Source organism: Chiloscyllium plagiosum, unplaced genomic scaffold (genome assembly GCF_037043375.1).
Source record: "Chiloscyllium plagiosum isolate Xiang-an unplaced genomic scaffold, Cpla_swu_hap1 HiC_scaffold_16, whole genome shotgun sequence".
NCBI lineage: Eukaryota > Metazoa > Chordata > Chondrichthyes > Orectolobiformes > Hemiscylliidae > Chiloscyllium > Chiloscyllium plagiosum.
In genome coordinates this window covers 89,361,603-89,383,439 of record NW_028270154.1, presented here as the reverse complement: position 1 = coordinate 89,383,439, position 21,837 = coordinate 89,361,603, and the positions used below count along the sequence as shown (strand labels likewise).

Here is a 21,837-nt window from a genome sequence, read left to right as displayed (position 1 = left end):
TTGTTCAGCAACACTCCCTAGGACCTTACCATTAAGTGTACAAGTCCTGCTAAAATTTGCTTTCCCAAAATGCAGCACCTTGCATTTCTCTAAATTAAACTCTATCTGCCACTTCTCAGCCCGTTGGCTCTTCTGATCAAGGTCCAGTTGTAATCCGAGATAACCTCCTTCGCTGTCCACTACACCTCCAATTTTGGTGACATCAGCAAACTCATTAACTATACCTCTTATGCTCACATCCAAATCATTTAAATAAATGACGAAAAATAGTGGTCCCAGCACCGATCCTTGTGGCACTCCACTGGTCACAGGCCTCCAGTCTGAAAAACCACCACCCTCTGTCTCTACCTTTGAGCCAGTTTTGTATCCAAGTGGCTAAATCTTGTATTCCATGAGATCTTAACCTTGCTAATCGATCTCCCATGGGGAACCTTGTCAAACGCTTACTGAAGTCCATATAGATCACATCCACCACTCTGCCCTCGTCAATCCTCTTTGTTACTACTTCAGAAAACTCAATCAAGTTTGTGAGACGTGATTTCCCACGCACAAAGCCATGTTGACTATCCCTAATCAGTCCTTGCCTTTCCAAATACATGTACATCCTGTCCCTCAGGATTCCCTCCAACAACTTGCCCACCACCAGTGTCAGGCTCACTGGTCTATAGTTCCCTGGCTTGTCCTTACCACCATTCTTAAACAGTGGCACCATGTTTGCCAATCTCCAATCTTCCGGTACCTCATCTGTGACTATCGGTGATGCAAATATCTCAGCAAGAGGCCCAGCAATCACTTCCCTAGCTTCTCACAGAGTTCTCGGGTACACCTGATTAGGTCCTGGGATTTAACCTTTTATGCTTTTCAAGACATCCAGCACTTCCTCCTCTATAATATGGACAGTTTTCAAGATTTCGCCATCTATTTCCCTACATTCTATATCTTCCATATCCTTTTCTGTTATAAACACTGATGCACAATACTCGTTTAGTATCTCCCCCATCTCCTGCGGCTCCACGCAAAGACTGCCTTGCTGATCTTTGAGGGGTCCTGACATAGGCTTCCTTCTTTTTCTTAACCAAACCCTCAGTTTCTTTTGTCATCCAGCATTCCGTACACCTACCAGCCTTTCCTTTCACCCTAACAGGAATATACTTTCTCTGGATTCTCGTTATCTCATTTCTGAAGGCTTCCCACTTTCCAGCCATCCCTTTACCTGCGAACATCTGCGCCTAATACCGTCAAAATTAGCCTTTCTCCAATTTAGAACTTCAACTTTTAGATCTGGTCTATCCTTTTCCATCACTATTTTAAAGCTAATAGAATCATGGTCGCTGGCCCCAAACTGCTCCCCCACTGACCCCTCAGTCACCTTATATCCCAAGAGTAGGTCAAGTTTTGCACTTTCTCTAGTAGTTACATCCACACTGAATCAGTAAATTTTCTTGTACACACTTAAATTCTTCTCCATCTAAACCCTTAACACCATGGCAGTCCCAGTCTCTGTTTGGAAAGTTAAAATCACTTACTATAACCACCCTATTATTCTTACGGATAACTGAGATCGCCTTACAAATCTTGTTTCTCAATTTCCCTCTGACTATTAGGGGGGCTGTAATACAATCCCAATATGGTGATCATCCCTTTCTTATTTCTCCTTGAGTGCTAAGTTAATAAATAGTACTGAAGGAACATGACATGGTATTCCTCTTAATAAGGCGCTTCCTGTATGGTCTTTGTTAAAGTGAAGGAATTTGGCATATGATATGTGAAAAATACACAAAAAACTAGTTGCAGCAGCTCATTTATTATTTGGTTAATTTGTATGTTGCAGTGCCAGTATTAAAAGTGTATTGATTTTTTGTGTTATTTCTCATTGCCATATAAATTGGGTGTTCCCTTTCAAAGTTTTTTTGTGATTCTTGCACCACAGTCCTGATGAATATAAAACTAAAAGCTTTGACTTTGGTGTTTTTTAGTTTCAGACAATCAAAGCACAACAATGTTTGATTCTGTTTGATTGGCAAAAGTCTGATCTACAGCAATGCATATGGATAGTGTTTTCTAAATTGAAACCTTTTTAAACAGGCACCAATTATTCGAAGGAGCAAAAGACATCAACAAGCAGCATCCCAGGTATGAACTTAATAAGTTGTTGCTTTTGGGGGGGGTGCAGTCTGGAGTCAATATTAAGGATTTCCTGGGAATTTTTACTCAATTGTATATCACTTTGGTGTGTCTGTCCTGCTAGTCGGACCCAGGGTGGCCCCTGCTCATGTCTGGGAAATTGTCCATGAGGGATGATTCTGAAAGTATGACTGTGTCAGGCTGTTGCTTGATTAAATCTGGGATAGCTGTCCCACTTTTGGCACAAACCCTCAGCTGGTAGTCAGGAGGATTTTGCAAGGTCAGGAGGACTACTTATTTGCTGTTGTTTCCGTAGCCTAGGTTGATGTCAAGTGGTCCTTTTGATATTGTTCCTTTCTTTCAACTTTGTATCAGATTGATACAGCTGAGTGGTTTGGTAGGCCTTTTAAAAGGGTAGTTAAGAATTAACCACATTGTAGTCGGTCTGGCATTGCATGCAGGTAATGATGCAGATTTCGTTCCCTAAGGACTGTGGTGAACCCAGATTTTTTTTTAATGACCATCAGAAGTTATTAGGTAGTTGTCATTGGGCTTACTTTTAATTACAGATTTGATTTGATATGTATTTCACCATCTAGCATGGTGGTATTTGAATTCATGTCCCGTAGACCATTAGCTTAAGTTTCCGAATTACTAGTCTATTGGGATTCGCCACTGCTTTGTCTAATTTTGCTAATAGGTCTATTGCAATGTTGTCAGATGCATTTTGAAGGCTTATAGACGTCATCCACCGTGTGGCCCTCATTGACCCCTTCTGTTATTTTATTAAAGTATTCAATGAAATTAGTCTACTCTACCTAGCACATTCTGATGTTCATTTATTGGTTTTTATTTTAAGTGTCAATTAATTTTGCCTAATAGTTGTCACTGACTGTTCCCCAGCCATTAACTTAAGGCTGCCATGCGTGTAGTTGCTGGTTTATCTCCATTTTTAATAGATATATAACATTTGCAATTCTTAAATGCTGTGGCACCAACCCCATAACTAAGTAATATTGGAAGATGGCAGGCAGAGGCTCAGCAATTTACACCTATTCTTCCCTCTGGAGCCTAGTAGACATCCTATCTGACTTTGAGGATTGTGAACCATTTGAGCATGACTTTGTGTCCTTTTTTAGCACTCTATCAGTCGTTACTTTGATCCAAAACTCTGTTAACAGCTCTGCCATGTCTGTTTCCTTTTTGAAAGGATACCTAATTTTTGGCTCCTTACTGGCATTACATTTGGACAGAGTTCCTTACATTCACTACTTTTGTGTTAATACACTTCCTTTCATTTCTTTTTTTTTAAGGATTCCTCAATGCTTTTCTCAACTCAAACTGCTACTGAACTATGGGCCTAGCAATTATCATAGGCTTTGTTTCTCTGTTTTATTTTATCTGTATCTTGATCATCCAAGATGCTCAAACTTTAGTTGGCCTTACTTTCCTCATCGTGGAGTGTGTCTACTGTGTACTGAACTGACTCCTCTTTCAAAGCCTCCATTTGCTCAATTACAGTGAATCCTCTCAACTCGTGCTAGATCCTTTCCCTTAACCTTGCTGAATTGTGCTTTTATGCTTAATAACTAATGAAAACATAGAACCTTACAGCGCAGAACAGGCCCTTCGGCCCTTGATTTTGCATCGACCTGTGAAATTAATCTGATACCCATCTAGCCTACACCGTTCCATTATTATCCATATGTATGTCCAATGCCCATTTAAATGCCCTTAAGGCTAGTGAGTCTACTACTATTGCAGGCAGGCTGTTCCACGCCCCTACTACTCTGAGTAAAGAAGCTACCCTGATATCTGTCCTAAAACTATGTCCCCTCATGTTAGTCTTCACCATCCATCTTAATGTCCACCTATCTAACCCTCTGATTATCTTATGCGTCTCAATTAAGTCACTTCCCAACCTCCTTTCCAATGAAAGCAGCCTCAGTTTCCTCAGTCTTTTCTCGAAGACCTTCCTTCCATACCATCCTAGTAAATGTCCTCTGAACCCTTTCCAAAGCTTCCACATCCTTCCTGTAATGCGGTGACCAGAACTGTATACAGTACTTCAGGTGCATCCTTCAGTTGTGTTCAGCTGAAGCATGACCTCGTGGCTCCGAAACTCAATCCCCCCTACCAATAAACACCAACACACTATATGCTGCCTTAACAACCCTATCAACCTGGGTGGCACCTTTCAGGGGTTTATGCACCTGGACACCAAGATCTCTGTTCATCCACACTACTAAGAATTTTACCATTAGCCCAGTACTCTGTATTCCTGTTACTTCTTACAAAATGAACTACCTCGCACTTTTCCGCATTAAACTCCATTTGCCACTTTTCAACCCAGCTTTGCATCATATCTATGTCCCTCTGTAACCCACAACATCCTTCGGCACCATTCACAAGTCTGCCTACGTTAGTGTCAACCGCAAATTTACTAACCCAACCTTCTACGCCCACATCCAGATCATTTAGAGAAATGACAAACAGCGGTGGCCCAAAACAGATCCTTGCGGCACACTGCTGGTAGCATCGCTCCATGATGAACATTTCCCATCAACCACCACCCTCTGTTGTCTTTCAGCTAGCCAATTTCTGATCCAAACCGCTAAATCACCTTCAATACCGAAATTCCATATTTTGTACATTAGCCTACTGTGTGGAACCTTATCAAATGCTTTAGTGAAGTCCATATACACCACATCAACCGCTTTACCTTCATCCACCTGTTTGGTCACCTTCTCGAAGAGCTCAATAAGATTTGTGAGGCACGACCTACCCTTCACAAAATCGTGTTGACTATCCCTAAACAAAGTATTCCTTTCCAGATAATTATATATCCTGTCTCTTATAACCTTTTGTAACACCTTACCCACAACCGAAGTAAGGTTCACTGTAATTAGCAGGGTTGTTCCAACTCCACTTCTTGAACAAAGGAACGACATTTGCTATCCTCCAGTTTTCTGGCACTACTGTTGACATTGACAACAAAAAGATCAAAGCAAAAGACTCTGCAATCTCCTCCCTGGCTTCCCAGAGAATCTGAGGATAAATCCCATCCGGCCTGGGGTCTTATCTATTTTCACAGCTTCCAAATTTGCTAAAACCTCCTCTTTGTCAATCACAATTTCATCTAACCCAGTAGCCTGTATCTCTTTATTCCCACTAACATTGCCCTTTTCCAGTGTGAATACTGACAAAAAGTAGTCATTAAGCGCTTCCTCATGTCCTTGGATTCCACACACAACTTCCCACCACTATCTTTGAATGGCTCTAATCTTTCTCTAATAATTCTTTTATTCCTGATAGACCTATAGAAGGCCTTAGGGTTTTCCTTGATCCTATCCGCCAACTTCTCATGTCCCCCCTTGACTCTTCTTAGCCCTCTCTTTAGATCTTTTCTGGCTAACTTATAACTCTCAAGCCCCCTAACACAGCCTTCATGCTTCATCCTCACATAAGCATTCTCTTGACAAGAGCTTCAACTTCTTTAGTAAACCAGGGCTCCCTCTCTTCACAACTACCTCTCGGACTGATAGGTATATACTTATCAAGGACCTGGCGTAGCTGTTCCTTGAATAAGCTCCACATTTCATGTGTCCATCCTCTGCAGTTTCCTCCCCCATCCTATGCATCCTAAATCTTGCCTAATCGCAACATAATTACCTTTCCTCCAGTTAAACCTGTTTCCCTGCAGTATATACCTATCCCTGCCCATTGCTATTGTAAACATAACCAAATTGTGGTCACTATCGCCAAATCTAACACCAGTACCAAATCCAATATGGCCTCGCCCCTTGTTGGCCCGACTACATACTGTCAGAAAACTCTCCCACACACATTGAACAAAAACTGACCCTTCTAAACTACTCACACCATAGTATTCCCAGTCAATATTTGCAAAGTTAAAGTACCTCAGAACAAAGTACCCTGTCACTCTCGCTCCTATTGAGGATCATATTTGCTATCCTATCCTCTCCTCTCTACATCTCTGGAACAATTTGGAGGCCTATAGAAAACTCCCAACCCTCCTTTCCCGTTTCTAACCTCAGCCCAAAATACCTCAGTGGATGAGTCCTCATATATTATCTGAGCAGCTGTAATATGATGCTTGATTAACACTGCCCACCCCCACAACTTTAGCATCTTCTCTGTTCTTACTGAAACATGTAACTCCCGGAATCTGCAACAACCATTCCTCTCCCTCCTCTAGCCATGACTCTGAAATGGCCACAACATTGAAATCCCAGGTACCAACCCATGCTGCAAGTTCACCCACCTTACCCTGGATGTTCCTGGTATTGAAGTACGCATGTTTAAAACCAATATCCGGTGCCCCCTCACGGCCTTATAAACCTATCCCTGACCTCATTACCTTTTGCACTGGAACTACAATTCAGGTTCCCATCCCCCTGCTGCATTAGTTTAACCCCCTCCCCCAAAGAGTATTAGCAAATATTCCCCCCCCCCCAGGATGTTGGTACCCCTCTGGTTCAGGTGAAGACTATCCTGTTTGTAGAGGTCCCACCTTCCCCAGAAAGAGCTCCAATTATCCAAGAATCCAAAATACTCCCTCCTGCACTATGCCTGCAGCCACGTGTTCAGCTCTGCGCTCTCCCAATTCCTTGCTTCACTAGCACGTGGCATGGGCAACAAACCAGAGATGATAGCTCTGTTTGTTTTAGCTCAAAGCTTCCACCTTACTCCCTGAATTTCTGTCTGAGCTCCCCACCTTTGTTCCTACCAATGTCGTTGGTGCCTATGTGGACCACAACTTGGCCCCCGCCCCCCTTCAAGGATCCCAAAAACATGATCAGAGACATCACTAACGCTGGCACCTGGGAGGTAACACACAATTGTGAGTCTCTCTCGTTCCCACAAAACCCCCTCCACCTCCCGAATGATAGATACTGAATAAATAGAGGAAAGAAAATGTACAGTCAAATAGGTGAGACTTTTACATTGAAGGAGAGAAGTCATACAAAAAGGAATGACCAGATAAAATCTTGTGATCCCTATTTTGAGTGTGTTGGAAGAATTTCAAAAAATGTATTTATTTTTGCCCAATTTGATATTGAAATAAGAGGCCCCTGTTCAAATTTGGAATGTATTTGGATTTCTGTAGGAATTAAAAGAAGAGTGCTTTCCTGAAAACATTGATGAATTTGTGACTGTTGATGAGGTTGGTGATGTAGAGGCTGGAAATCTGGATCTTGAAGATCTGATGTCTTGTGAAGATAACAGTAATAAATTGGAAACTGATGATGCTGATACAAGCATTCAGACAGAGAAATCAGAGGACACCAGTGAACAAAAAGATGAGGATGTGAACAAAGCAAAAAGAAAACGTGGTCGGAAGAGGGGAAAGAACATCAAATCTAAAAAGGCAGAACAAGGTGACAAAAAAGAGAGTGGTGAAGAAACGGAAGTGAAGCAAGTTGAAGATGAAACAATTGAAAATAAGCATGATGGTGATGAAAGGAATGATGTGCAGGAAGAGACCATATCATCTTGTGTGGAACCAGAAAGCAAGCGCGCTCGTTCACGATCCCCTACTCCAGATGAGTACAGGCTTGGGCCATATCAGCCGAACAATCCTGTAGGTAGGCAAACATTGCTTGCGATTATTTTTTATAGAACTTTTCACCTTTATTAAACCTGGCTTTCAGCATGTAAATTTTCATATATATACTATGTATTTTCATATTCATTGTTTTCTGTCTATTTGAATGTTGGAAAAAAAATTTTGTAAAAGCCTTTCATCGTGTAGTCAACAGGTCATTTTGCCAGAATGCCAATTCAAGGGAAATCCGACATCTATACTGCATGAGGAGAATGCTGATTGGTTGAGGAATTGTCATGGAAAATGCACTGATTGGTTCTTTATTTAAATTTTCAACCAGGCGGGTTGACACTGATTAGTTCGGATATTGCACTGTGAAATGATTGAGTAAATGGCTGTTACCTGTTTTGTTGAGTTGAGAAATCTGTAATGCATGTAACATGTTCTTTCTGTCTGCAAAGGAATATACTGTTGGATACAATCTATCAGTCTTTGTATCATGCTGAGGTTGAGTTTCTGATTACTCTGGAAGGCAAGTCTCAGATTTTTGAGCAATAGCTGAAGTGAGCTGTTTTAGGCCACTGGTTTACAATAATATGTGCTACGGTCAAACCATATCTGTCTTGCAAATGAGTAATGTGTACGAATTTCAGCGCTGGTGTGATACCAGTACGAGGCCTGTTCTCCCAAACATTGGCAGACCATATCCAACAGCATGTCCCCTTACCTGTTTGCAACTAACAAGGTACTGGCCACATTAATCTGCCTATGTTTGCAAAACTTTAAACGCAACAGTAGAAACAATTGTACAGTCACATTTGCTGTGTAATCCTGTGCATGAAGAATTACATTGACAACTAATTTAGGACATGCAGTATGGTGCATTTGCATGTACTGGAATCTACATATATGAATACAGGAGCCTGTGTTTGCAGAGACCACATTTGTTCCAACTCAGCAGAATTGGTGGTACGCATTCATTAGTTCTTTCCTCAGGGCGATGTCCTAACTAATCATTGTCAGCTTGCAAAGCCTGGCATTTAACTGACAAGCACCATTCTTGGGTGCATTCTCCATAGCAAATGCCTCAATCAGCGTTCATTTGCCAACTTGGCACACTCTTGTGCAGCATAAGTGCAGGAATGAAAAAGTTTGACAAAATTGCATTTTTTCCAGCAATACAGTATTCAAGTTCTGTACTACCAAATGGTAGTGGTGTTAGGCATTAGTACTCGCTGTTTTGAAGTATTGCATTGTATATGTTTTGTTGTAATGGTCTGAGTATAGTGTGTAAGTAATGCTGCTGGGAAAGCAATTAATACTTCGCTGTTACCAGAACTCAGTTGGACTAGCCCATCAATATGGTTGTTGCTGAAGCAGGTCAGAGGCTGGGTGCCTTGCAGCGAATGGCTCATCCCCATTCTGTATATCTCTATGACTCTATCTCCTGGCTTAGCCGTTCCTCTTGTGCATCACTTAAAACACACAAGTCAATAACATAATGGGTCTGTACTCAAATGGTAGGGATTAGAAATCTACCTCCAATACTTTGCAGGGAAGAGCAGCCCATCCACAGCTGGCAGTTTCCCCAGTACATAAAAGATGCATTACAAACACTTCATTTGGCAGCACCTCCCAAACTGCAACCTCCACCAACACAAGAACAATAGTGTGTTCATGGGAATATCATCACCAAGTTACAATCTAAGTCAAACACCCTCTGATTTGAGTATTTTTTACTATTCACTTATGGTCATAATCAGAATCCTAGAACTTATGATCTCTCAGATGTGAGTATACATTCAGCTCATGGACTGCAGTATTTCACAAAGAAGGTCCATTGCAACTTTGAAGATGACTAAGGAACCTGACTGGGAGGATGCTCACAAGATCTTTGTCTTTTTTGGAGAGACTAGAACTAGGAGATATGTTTTAAAACGGGGGTTTTAAAAATAAAGGGTCTTCCATTTCGGACGGAGATGAGAAGGAATTTGTTCTGAAGTTTGAGAGCCTTTGGAGCACTCTTTCCTAGATTGACAGAGGCATGGTCAGTTAATACTTTTGAGACACGGGTAGGTAGTTTATTGACTAACCAGGGAGTTGTAAGTTATCATGGGCAGGAAGAAGTTGAAACTGTAATCAGATCAGCCATGATCATATTGAATGGCAGAATAAACTCGAGCAGGATGAACAATAAATGCTGTTTAAAATGCTTTGTTGTCAACAGTAAAAGGGATCAAAAACTTCACATTTTATATGAAGTCAGTGCATTGTGCTGTCTTTGTACCCCAGTCCTGGAATGGGTGTGGGAAATCAGGGGCTTTATTTGAAAAATACACAAGATGGTTTCTGATAATCAAAATTGTCTTGGATTTGTTTTGAGAAAGAGTGTAATTTGAAATTAGGTGTTAACCCAGAGCCTGTATGCAGGTATTAAAGGCTTTTGATTATTTATCACTGAAATGGTAGTTGCTGAGCTGGTATTGACCTACTATTTTGATTGTGTCTTCACTTTGTTCAAGGGCTAGATTATGTGGTTCCAAAGACTGGCTATTACTGCACACTCTGCTGTCTCTTTTACACAAAGGAAGAAGTGGCAAAGAAAACACATTGCAGTAGCCTGCCTCATTATCAGAAACTGAAGGTAAAGTTGTGATATTACTTTTATCCTGAAATTTATACAAAGTGCTAGTTTGTAAATTACTTTGAATTAATTTCCATTAACTATAGGAGCTGGAATAATCCATTTGGTCCTTAAAGTCTGCATTACCATTTAACTAGTCTTGGTTGATGATTTATCTTGAATTCCCTTAGTCCATCAATGGCTGACTTGATTACATTCATAGATTGAACATTGGGAGAGATGTAAGGATACGCAACACACGACAACGTTTTCTTTGTGTGGGTCTCAAAATAGCTGTTGAAACTTTATTGCTGGAACAGCACAGCAGGTCAGGCAGCATCCAGGGAACAGGAGATTCGACGTTTCGGGCACAGGCCCTTCTTCAGGATTCCTGAAGAAGGGCCTGCGCCCGAAACGTCGAATCTCCTGTTCCCTGGATGCTGCCTGACCTGCTGTGCTGTTCCAGCAATAAAGTTTCAACTTTGATCTCCAGCATCTGCAGACCTCACTTTCTCCTCTCAAAATAGCTGACCTTTTTCATTCTGAAACTGACCCCATTTTTGTTTTCCTCATTTTCTGTTGGATATTGCATTTTTTTAACAATATGATATGGATTATGTCCTCTAACCAACTGGTGTGAACATAAACTTCCTTTGCTGGGATAATGCTACATTTTATTGATTATAAAATCAGTGGTAAAAGGACTGTCATTGGCTATACTATTCATGACCATAATTTTCATGTGCGTCTCCGAACTCAACTTCGGTAAATTACCTGGACCATTCCTGAAGAAGGGCTCATGCCCGAAACGTCGATTCTCCTGCTCCTTGGATGCTGCCTGACCTGCTGCACTTTTCCAGCAACACTTTTTCAGCTCTGATCTCCAGCATCTGCAGTCCTCACTATCTCCTTCGGCAAATTACCTTCCTCTTTGAATCAGACTTGAGGAAGCCTGAGGCTGGCTTCAAGCCATTTCTCTGTAATGTTTTTGATATTTTTGACCTTATTATATACTAGATGTATATTAGAAAGACTAAATGGGTCTATAAACATGTGGGATTAGTATACTTCTGCCTTTTTCCGATACCTTTGCATAATAGAGGACTTTTATAGTGAGTAACGGTCTACTCCAATTTGTTTTATAGATTTCAGACTACTTGCCAGCTTATGTTAATTTTGTATATTTTTGATTAATTAAACCTGGAAATTTTGTGCTTTGACAATGACAATGTCTTAATGTCTATTCTTGAAGACTCACTGAATGTATCTCCAGAAAATGAAATGGGGCAAGTAAAGCATATTTCAGTGAAGCAACATTTGAGCACAGAAACAGATTTCCAATAGTTATTGAAAAGGACTAGGAACATAATCGGGAGCATAATAAAACTCAACTGGAGGAAAGCTAATTTCAGTATGTTGAAAATTATCTTGAATTGAATTTGAATGAACTGTCAGTAGGTAAAACCGTCATTGAACAATGGGCGACTGTTGGAGGAGATGGTTTGTGTGCTAATTAGGCAGCTTTTCACAAAAGGAAAGGTAGTGTCTGGTATTTGTGCCCCTGATTGAACAAAAGATGAAATTGAAAAAAATATGAGCTATGCAATGATTAAGTAGTTCACAAAACGGAGGAGAACTGAGGTCAGTACAAGAATTAGAGGAAACTGACAAAATAAAATTGAGGGGCAAAGATAGAATGGTATCAGAATAGATTAATGTATATCATCAGAGAAAAACAATTATCATTTATGAACGTAATAGCAAAATGAAGGAGTCTAGTTTAAAAATCATGTAAAGACAAAGTGTAATTCAGTTTCTAAATGAATGCATCGCATCTGTCCTCAGATCAGAGGAGTCTTGTATATTAGTGAAGTGGAATGTAGTAGAGAAATTGAATAGAATAAAAATAGAGGTATTTGGAAAAGGTTGCTATTGTTCAAAGCAAAAATTCATTCAATTCGTAGAATTCTGCAGTACAGAAAACACTCTTGAGGCTACACCAACAAAACTACTCAATCTGTGAGAGTTCCACTTCCCAGCACTTGACCCAGAGCCATGAACGTTTATGACATTTCAAATGCCCATCCAAATACTTTCTGAAGTTTGTGAGGTTTTCCGCCTCAACTACCTTCCCAAGCAGAGCTTTCCAGATTCTCGTCATGCTCAGGGTGAAAGACAATTCCTCAAATGCCCTCTAAAAGTCCTGCCTTTTGTATGAAAATTATGCTCTCTTGTTATTGATAACAGCAACCATCAATTTCATAAGATAAAGCATTTTGAGAATGTGGATTTATGAATTGGCAGTTTAAATTTCTTAAAACATTAGTAGTTAATGTAAATGGCTAAATAACGATACATTCATCAACCAACATGGATCGGTTGCAAAGTGAGAAAGTGTGAAATATAAACAAAATCTATAATTCTAACACTGCCCAGATATACTAAATCTAGTTTTTTGAGCATTTTAATTTTCTTATTGTAGTTATGATAGAAAGTAGAAATGCTCTATGGTTCTACGTACCTTAGAAATTAATCGAATCTGAGAATATATGTTACCTAAAGAATCATATGGGTTCAGTTGAATAATTCATACGAAAGCAAGTATTGCGCCTTGACCTGAATTAGAGTTGCCTTTAAAGAACTTGAGTATTTGCTTGTGTTTAACTACTTGTAGGCGGTTAAACACAGTTAAATCTTAAAAATGAGACATGCAACCTTTTATTAAATAAGTTTGCTGTTTTTCTTTTCTCTTTTAAAGAAAATGTTGGCTAAGCAAGCCGAAGAGAACCGTAAAGTTAAAACTGAAGAAAGTTCTGAAGTTCAGGCTTAAGAACAACATGACCAGCGAAGATTCCAGTGTTCATAACTTTGTCTAACCAGCTAGCTAATCATCCTTAAATTTACTAATATCTTAAGAGTCATTTTTCTTTTGTCATTCTGACAGTGTTTGAGAGTGTTTTTGTATTGCTGTGTACAAGCATATGTGAATGGAAGGCCAACAGTAATCTCGTTTTTGTTTGCAGTCATTATAATTGTTAAATGGAAAATTGTTTCTTGGGGAAGTTGGGCAAGCTGTTGCATTTCTAGAAACATTGCAATGGGGATTGATAGCATCTGTGCTTATGCCAGAAATGTCAGGTATTCGAGTTCTTAGAGCAAAAAGAATCGTTGGTCCAAACATGCCTTTTTTTTTTGCAAAAGTACCTTGCAGTGTGGGGCTATTTTATTCAAATCTGTGGAAGTTAATTATTTTTGTTAAAGTAAAATGTTAAAACGATTTGGTAAATGTTCAATATTTATTACAGATTCTGTATAGTCTCTTTAAGGACTGATTATTCTACATAACTCGTAAGTTGCTAGAACAAATGTCGACAGTGTTCACTTGTTCAGTATTGCGGTTCGGTTGTGCCCTTATTGGACCTTGCACCTCATTAGGATAAAAAGCGGACAGCTTGGTTGTAGAATTGGTGTGGGGTCATGGAAGAGCCATAAAAATAGTAGGCAATCTGTTCGATAACACTCTGACGTGTTGGATTGGTTTCGCCTAAATTAATAACAATTTTTTTTCAAAACTGGGGCAGGGGGGATTTGATTAGTCATGTTTATGTTCAGCAAATACTTAAATTTTAAAATTGACTGTGTACCACGGTTCTGCAACCCAATAGCACTACTACCAAATAATACGCATTCAATAAAAGTGGTAGAAATTTTGCTAAAGACATTTAAACAATTTTGCTTAAGTCTGTTCCTGCAGTGTCTTTATGGTGTTGCACTGACAAATTACAAGTTGGCCAAAACTCGCATTCAACTTTTTTTTCTCCAACGTTTCCGGCAAAATATAAGATAACCTAACAAAACTGATGAAGCAGTTTCTTGAACATTTACTTTGTGCACACATTCTGAATTATAATTAGCCAGGCTGGATTGAACTTTTCTTGGTTTTTATGGGGAAATCTGGTAGTGTTATGACTTATAAGAAGAATGCTGGTTAGTTGAGAAAATATGAAAGTGAAGTAAGGTTTTTATATTAATACAACATTTAAAATTTCTGCAACATAGCTGCATTTTTCATTCACTGCTATAGTTTAATGTTTTTATTTGTTTAGAATTTAGCTCTATCCGCATTACATAAGTAAGAATAATATTGCAGAAAATAAATTGTGTTTTGAAATAGGCTGTCAGTTTGTCTGGAGTAACCCGACCTTTGCATTCCTGTATATAGTTATTCTATCGACCTTTACAAACCAGCTAGCAGCAGTTACCAAGCACGCACTCACTCAAGTGTGCATTTGCGCACCTTCAGAAACTGCTTGCAGATAATGCATAACTGGATTTTATTGGCTGTCAATTTTAGTACTCACCATCTAAACATTTTTTTAGGTATCAAGTGATCCACTTGCATTTGAGCTCACAGGTTTCCCCAAAAATTCCATGTCATGGCCCAGTTGGTCCTAGACTTGTTGTTATCCTTGTCTTGCGCAAGTGATTGTGAGCATCTCTTTGACCCAGCTTACTGCATTTAAACAGATTCTGTTGTAAATAGTTTTTAATAAACCATCGTTGTGACTGAACATTACAGTCGGACCAGGATTCCATTGGTATGATGTGTTGATAATTCTGTCCCTGGAATGAGTACACTTTGTTCACATCATCTGTTATTTTTATCATAATTTTTAAAGTTCTTTTTCCTGAGTAGTAGCTTTTAACGTTGGTATCTGTTTTAGATGTGGATGAACTGCAATGTGGATAAATGTTTTGGTTAGTTACCTTACACGTGACCTGCTGGGAGTTGTGCTTTCTTGGCAAGTATATCCTGCATGGGTGTGGAGTAATAATAAAAAGCTTCCATGCGATTAAGTTTGCTAATGAAAGTGTTTTGTCTAAACAGAATACAGTATATGCAGCCAAGTGTGTTTAACAAAGGAATTGTGTGGAACACTGTAGCTTTAATCACGCGGCAGCAATGTATGAAAACTGCTGTTATGTTTTGGTTCGAGTAGAAATAAGTTTTGTAACAGTTTATGTTCAAATAAAGCTCCAGGTTTCTAAGACCACTTGAATTTTGCTTTTGAGGAAAATTTTAAGCACAAATGGTTTACTTTATCAAAGGAAAATTATTCCCTGCCATGTAGGTTTTTTAGAACTGAATCACTGAGTTTGTTAATCTTTGTTGTGAACGAGTTTAATTCACAAATTTTGAGCTGCAGGTTGCTTCTTTTGTATTTCCCACTGAATTTAGTAACTTTTTACTGTTACAGGTTGATCTATCATTTCACTCAATCAGATCAATTTCAAATTAACCACTCCCTATTTTTACAAAAAAGTTGAGAATTTTTAAATGTACTTAGAGGTTCTGGCTGGGGCATGAGCATGTTTTTCATCTGATCCTGAATTCATCTTTGTTGCCTTTGACATTTGAAGACTTGAAAAGTGTATTTATTGTAGCAGAGGTTTGTAATCAAAAGGATTGTGTATTCTATATGTTAGTGACAGCACTGAACAGTTTATAAAACTTCCATTTGGAATATTGGGGGATAGGCTGACATTGGGTATTCCGTTGCCATGCTCCCTGCCTTTTGTGTGCCAAAAGTGGGAAATTGAGCCAAGGCTTGTTAAGAATGGCTTGGCCATATGTGCATCACTTGAATATAAACCATAAGAAAATACCACTCTTCACAGAATTTTTGGCCATCAATTATGCCCTGCTTACTTTTTCTTGACAAAACATTGACAAAGTTTCTTTCTTTTCAAATTCAAGTATATCAAACCAAATCATCTGTGGTTATTTAACATTTTCACACAGCTTTATTTCTTTATTTCTTACTTTGAATTGTGGGTGTGTTTATACCACATGAACTAGAGCAGTTTGAGGTGAGTCACCACCACACCATTTTGAGGCAAGTTAGAAAACGGTAGCCAATGCTCTTATTCTGTGATTATTTTAAATTATAGTATTTTAAGTTTTTGAAAATTAAATTGAATGAAAATTTGCAGCATCTAATCTCAAATCAGCACATCTCAATGGTGCACATGCAGTAGATTGAAACATAGAACAGGCCCTTCGGCCCACGATGTTGTGCCGAACATTTGTCCTAGCTTAAGCACCCATCCATGTACCTATCCAATTGCCACTTAAAGTTCGCCAATGATTCTGACTCTGCCACTCCCACAGGCAGCACATTCCATGCCCCCACCACTCTCTGGGTAAAGAACCTACCCCTGACATCTCCCTTATACCTTCCACCCTTCATCTTAAATTTATGTCCCCTTGTAACACTGTTGTACCCGGGGAAAAAGTTTCTGATTGTCTACTCTATCTATTCCTCTGATCATCTTATACACCTCTATCAAGTCACCCCTCATCCTTCTCCGTTCCAATGAGAAAAGGCCTAGCACTCTCAACCTATCCTCGTACGACCTATTCTCCATTCCAGGCAACATCCTGGTAAATCTTCTCTGCACCATCTCCAAAGCTTCCACATCTTTCCTAAAGTGAGGCAAACAGAACTGCACACAGTACTCCAAATGTGGCCTAACCAAGGTCCTGTACAGCTGCAACATCACTTTACGACTCTTGAATTCAATCCCTCTGCTAATGAACGCTAATAACCATAGGCCTTCTTACAAGCTCTATCCACCTGAGTGGCAACTTTCAAAGATCTATGAACATAGACCCCAAGATCCCTCTGCTCCTCCACCTTACTAAGAACCCTACCGTTAACCCTGTATTCCGCATTCTTATGTGTCCTTCCAAAATGGACAACCTCACACTTGGCAGGGTTGAACTCCATCTGCCACTCCTCAGTCCAGCTCTGCATCATATCTAAGTCCCTTTGCAGCTGACAACAGCCCTCCTCACTATCCACAACTCCACCAATCTTCGTATCATCTGCAAATTTACTGACCCACCCTTCGACTCCCTCTTCCAAGTCATTAATAAAAATTACAAACAGCAGAGGACCCAGAACTGATCCCTGCGGAACTCCACTTGTAACTGGGCTCCAGGCTGACTATTTACCATCTACCACCACTCTCTGACTTCGACCGGTTAGCCAGTTTTCTATCCAACTGGCCAAATTTCCCACTATCCCATGCCTCCTGACTTTCCGCATAAGTCTACCATGGGGGACCTTATCAAATGCCTTACTAAAATCCATGTATACTACATCCACTGCTCTACCCTCATCCACATGCTTGGTCACCTCCTCAAAGAATTTAATAAGAGTTGTAAGGCAAGACCTATTCTTCACAAATCCGTGCTGGCTGTCCCTAATCAAGCAGTGTCTTTCCAGATACTCATAAATTCTATCCCTCAGTACCCTTTCCATTACTTTGCCTACCACCGATGTAAGACTAACTGGCCTGTAATTCCCGGGGTTATCCCTATTCCCTTTTTTGAACAGGGGCACAACACTCACCACTCTCCAGTCCCCTGGTACCACCCCTGTTGACAGTGAAGACGAAAAGATCATTGCCAACGGCTCTGCAATTTCCTCTCTTGTTTCCCACGTAATCCTAGGATATATCCCATCAGGCCCGGGGGACTTGTCTATCATCAAGTTATTCAAAATGTCCAACACATCTTCCTTCCTCACAAGTATCTCCTCTAGCTTACCAGTCCATTTCACACTCTCCTCTTCAACAATACGGTCCCTCTCGTTTGTAAATACTGAAGAAAAGTACTCATTCAAGACCTCACTTATCTCTTCCGACTCAATACACAGTCTCCCACTACTGTCCTTGATCGGACCTACCCTCGTTCTCGTCATTCTCGTGTTTCTCACATATGCATAAAATGCCTTGGGGTTATCCTTGATCTTATCCGCCAAAGATTTTTCATGCCCTCTCTTAGCTCTCCTAATCCCTTTCTTCAGCTCCCTTCTGGCAATCATGTATCTCTCCAATACTCTGTCTGAACCTTGTTTCCTCAACCTTATGTAAGCCCCCTGTTTTAAAAAATTCTCAAGGTCAGGTTCGTAGGAGAGTAGTCTGACACAGAACAAACGACCAAGAGGCGAGTCTGCTAGAATATGGGCATTTTATTCCCCGCAGCGTCGCCACAACGGGTCTGGCTTATACTCACTCTACATGTTACCGGAACTGGGAGCCGTCAGTTCTCGTAGAGCGGTTGCCAACAACCCACGCTCGGCGGTTAAACGTAACCCCGGAGCAGACTCACCGAACTGGAGACTTTTCCAGCTGATATACTCTTTTCCAGATATAAACATTCATGTGAACAGCAGAGCAAGGCTAAAAAACACATTCCATTCTGGTTACATACAGATAAGAAGATTCACACGGGGAGGTGTGTAATAAGATTCACACGGGACTAAGCAACACCTCCATTCCGGTTAGATTCACACATGTATTGGGACATAATTTTTAACCGTTTCACCACATTCCACTGCTTGGAATTTTACACCACACCCCCTTCTTACTCTTTACAAGACATTCAACCTCCCTCGTCAACCAAGGTTCCCTCACACGACCATCTCTTTCCAGCCTGACAGGTACATACATATCAAGGACACGTCGTATCTGTTCCTTGAAAAAGTTCCACATTTCCACGACATCCTTCCCTGACAGCCTGTGCTCCCAACTTATGCTCCTCAGATCCTGTCTTACGGCATCGTATTTACCCTTCCCCCAATTGTAAAACCTGCCCTGTTGCACGCACCTATCTCTCTCCATAACCAAGGTGAAAGTCACAGAATTGTGGTCGCCATCACCAAAATGTTCACCCACTAACAAGCCCATCATTTGTCCCGATTCGTTACCAAGTACCAAATCCAATATGGCCTCCCCTCTGGTCGGGCAATCTACATTCTGAGTTAGAAATGCTTCCTGTACACACTGCACAAGCACCGCTCCATCCAATCTACTTGATCTAAAGAGCTTCCAATCAATGTTTGGGAAGTTAAAATCACCCATGACTACTACCCTGTGGCTTCTGCACCTTTCCAAAATCTGTTTCTCCACATCTCTGCTGCTATTGGGGGGCCTATAGTAAACACCCAACAAGGTGACTGCACCTTTCCTATTTCTGACTTCAGCCCACACTACCTCCAAAGGCAGATCTCCCTCGAACTGCCTTTCTGCAGCCGTTGTACCATTTCTAATTAGCAACGCCACCCCCCCCCCTTCCTTTTTTACCACCCTAATCTTACTGAAACATCTGTAACCAGGAACCTCCAACAACCATTCCTGTCCCTCTTCTATCCACGTTTCTGTGATGGCCACAACATCATAGTCCCAGGTACTGATCCACGCCTTAAGCTCACCCACCTTATTTCTGATACTCCTTGTTTTGAAACCTTAGAATGTGATCAGCTATTAGTATCAGGGCATAGTTCTTAAAGAAGGTGAATCATTATATCGGGAAGGATGCAATTGTAAATGAACAATTAGTCATTAAAACTTTCCTTAAGACAAAGGCCTGGACTTCAGACCTCCTCATGCTTGATAGATTAGATTAGATTAGATTAGATTAGATTACTTAGTGTGGAAACAGGCCCTTCGGCCCAACAAGTCCACACCGACCCGCCGAAGCGTAACCCACCAATTCTCGTACATTTACCCCTTTACCTAACACTACGGGCAATTTAGCATGGCCAACTCACCTGACGTGCACATCTTTGGACTGTGGGAGGAAACCGGAGCACCCGGAGGAAACCCACGCAGACACGGAGAGAATGTGCAAACTCCACACAGTCAGTAGCCTGAGTCGGAAATTGAACCCGGGTCTCTGGCGCTGTGAGGCAGCAGTGCTAACCACTGTGCCACCGTGCCGCCCACGGTAGTTATCTGGACTAGTCACAAACTAACCTTCCCACCTGACTCCCTTCAGATCTAATCTCTGCCATAACCTCTCTCTGCCACAGTCCACATTCTGGTTGTGTTCAATCAACCTATGAGAGTCACTCCTATCTGCTATATATAGGGGACAAATCATGGGTGTGATGGAGTACTCAGCACTTGCCTGGAAGGGTGCAGATCCAACAACAACGCAAGTTCAGTATCTCCCAGGACAAAGCAAAAAGCTTGAACAGTATCATACCCACCTTTAACATTCAATTTCTCCATCACCGATACAGATAAGTAGCAGTGTACACCCTGCAGTAATGCACCATGACTTCTCCAAAGGCAGTTTCTAAATGCACAACCTCTACCACCTGATGAATATTTACTGTTGTAATATCTAGTTTTCTCACCATTTAGGTCAGTGATGAGATTCTTTAACATACATTGATTCTTGGGCAAAGCTGAAAGAACTCATGACACAACCATCTTTTACACAAGTATAAATGACTGAGTCCTTTTGTGAGAACATCATAGCTAAATTTGTCACCCTCTGCCCCACCAAAGTTAGTTGTAGTGGTCTTTAATATTTCATGACAGCAGCTTGGTGGCTTAATGGTTAGCAATGTTGCTTCTCAATGCCAGAGACACGAGTTTAATTCCATCCTTGGGCAACTGTCTGTGTGGAGTTTGCATGATCTCCCTGTGTCTGTGTATTTCCTCCAGGTCCTCTGGTTTCCTCTGACAGTCCAAAGGTATGCAGGTTAGGTGGATTGACCATGGGAAATTGCTGATAGAGGGCTTTACTGGCCTGCTCCTCGGATATTGTCTGATCTGTGCTTTTCCAGCACCATAGTTTTTGACTGACTCTCCAGCATCTTCAGTCCTCACTTTCTCTCACATAATGTCCAGGGATCTTCAGGCTAAGTGGATTAGCCAAGGTGAATGCAGGGATAGGGTAGCTGGGTGGGATTCTCTTCAGAAGGCTGGTTTGGACTCTGAGAACCGAAAGGAGTGCTTCTTAAAATGAAGTTTAGTGAAATGGAGCTATGGGCATTTTGGTGTGAATGCTCCAGTGAACACATGTCTGTGCTGTAAATATTAGTTTTGGTTATTGCAACCTACTTTTGAAAAGGTGAGATTTTAAGCAAAGTCATCATTGGCATTACTGAGCCAGAATAACAATAGCCAAAATGGGCAATTGCTAATCAAGGTTGCTTTGTGTCTTGACAGAATTTTTTGTACATTGCCAGAAACAAATCTTGTGTTTTACACGATGTTTAATTCAACAATCGATTTTTATAAAGAAACTATATTTCTGTTTTGTTCCAGGGGCTCTGCATTTCAGGTCTAGTTGAGAATGTCCATGGGTGACATTATTGACCCACTCGTGACTAGGGCCCTAAAGTGGTCAATGAAATGCTACTTGACAGCTTTGGAGTGCTGCCTGCCTAATTTAACTGCCTTTCCTGGCAGGTGAGAAAAGTTCTCCTGGTTTAAGAGGATCATTGATCAAACACTTGGCATCCCCTTTGAAACCAGTCTAACAAGTATTCAGGCAAATTTCTGCAAAATCAGTTCACTGAGCTGAATAGATGGCTGGAAAGTGTCACCTTGGTAAATCTTGTTTTCTCCGTTATTAAGTGGCCAGCATTCTAGGGGACCACAAGTAAAACATTACAAAGTTACTTTGACACTGTCCACAAAATGTGCCACCATTGAC

General features: G+C 40.7%; 1 protein-coding gene across 2 annotated transcripts in view; it reads left to right on the top strand.

Moving 5' to 3' along the window:
• Positions 1–15,370, top strand: part of LOC122556833 (matrin-3-like) — a 54,681-nt gene extending 39,311 nt beyond the window's left edge. For both annotated transcript variants that reach the window (XM_087995510.1, XM_043704063.2), the window contains exons 13-16: positions 2,086–2,133; positions 7,256–7,733; positions 10,216–10,337; positions 13,075–15,370. In XM_087995510.1, the coding sequence (XP_087851636.1) occupies positions 2,086–2,133; positions 7,256–7,733; positions 10,216–10,337; positions 13,075–13,146 (720 nt within the window). In that variant the 3' untranslated portion in view covers positions 13,147–15,370. The remainder of the gene's footprint in view (positions 1–2,085; positions 2,134–7,255; positions 7,734–10,215; positions 10,338–13,074) is intronic.
• The last annotated feature ends 6,467 nt before the right edge of the window (positions 15,371–21,837 follow it).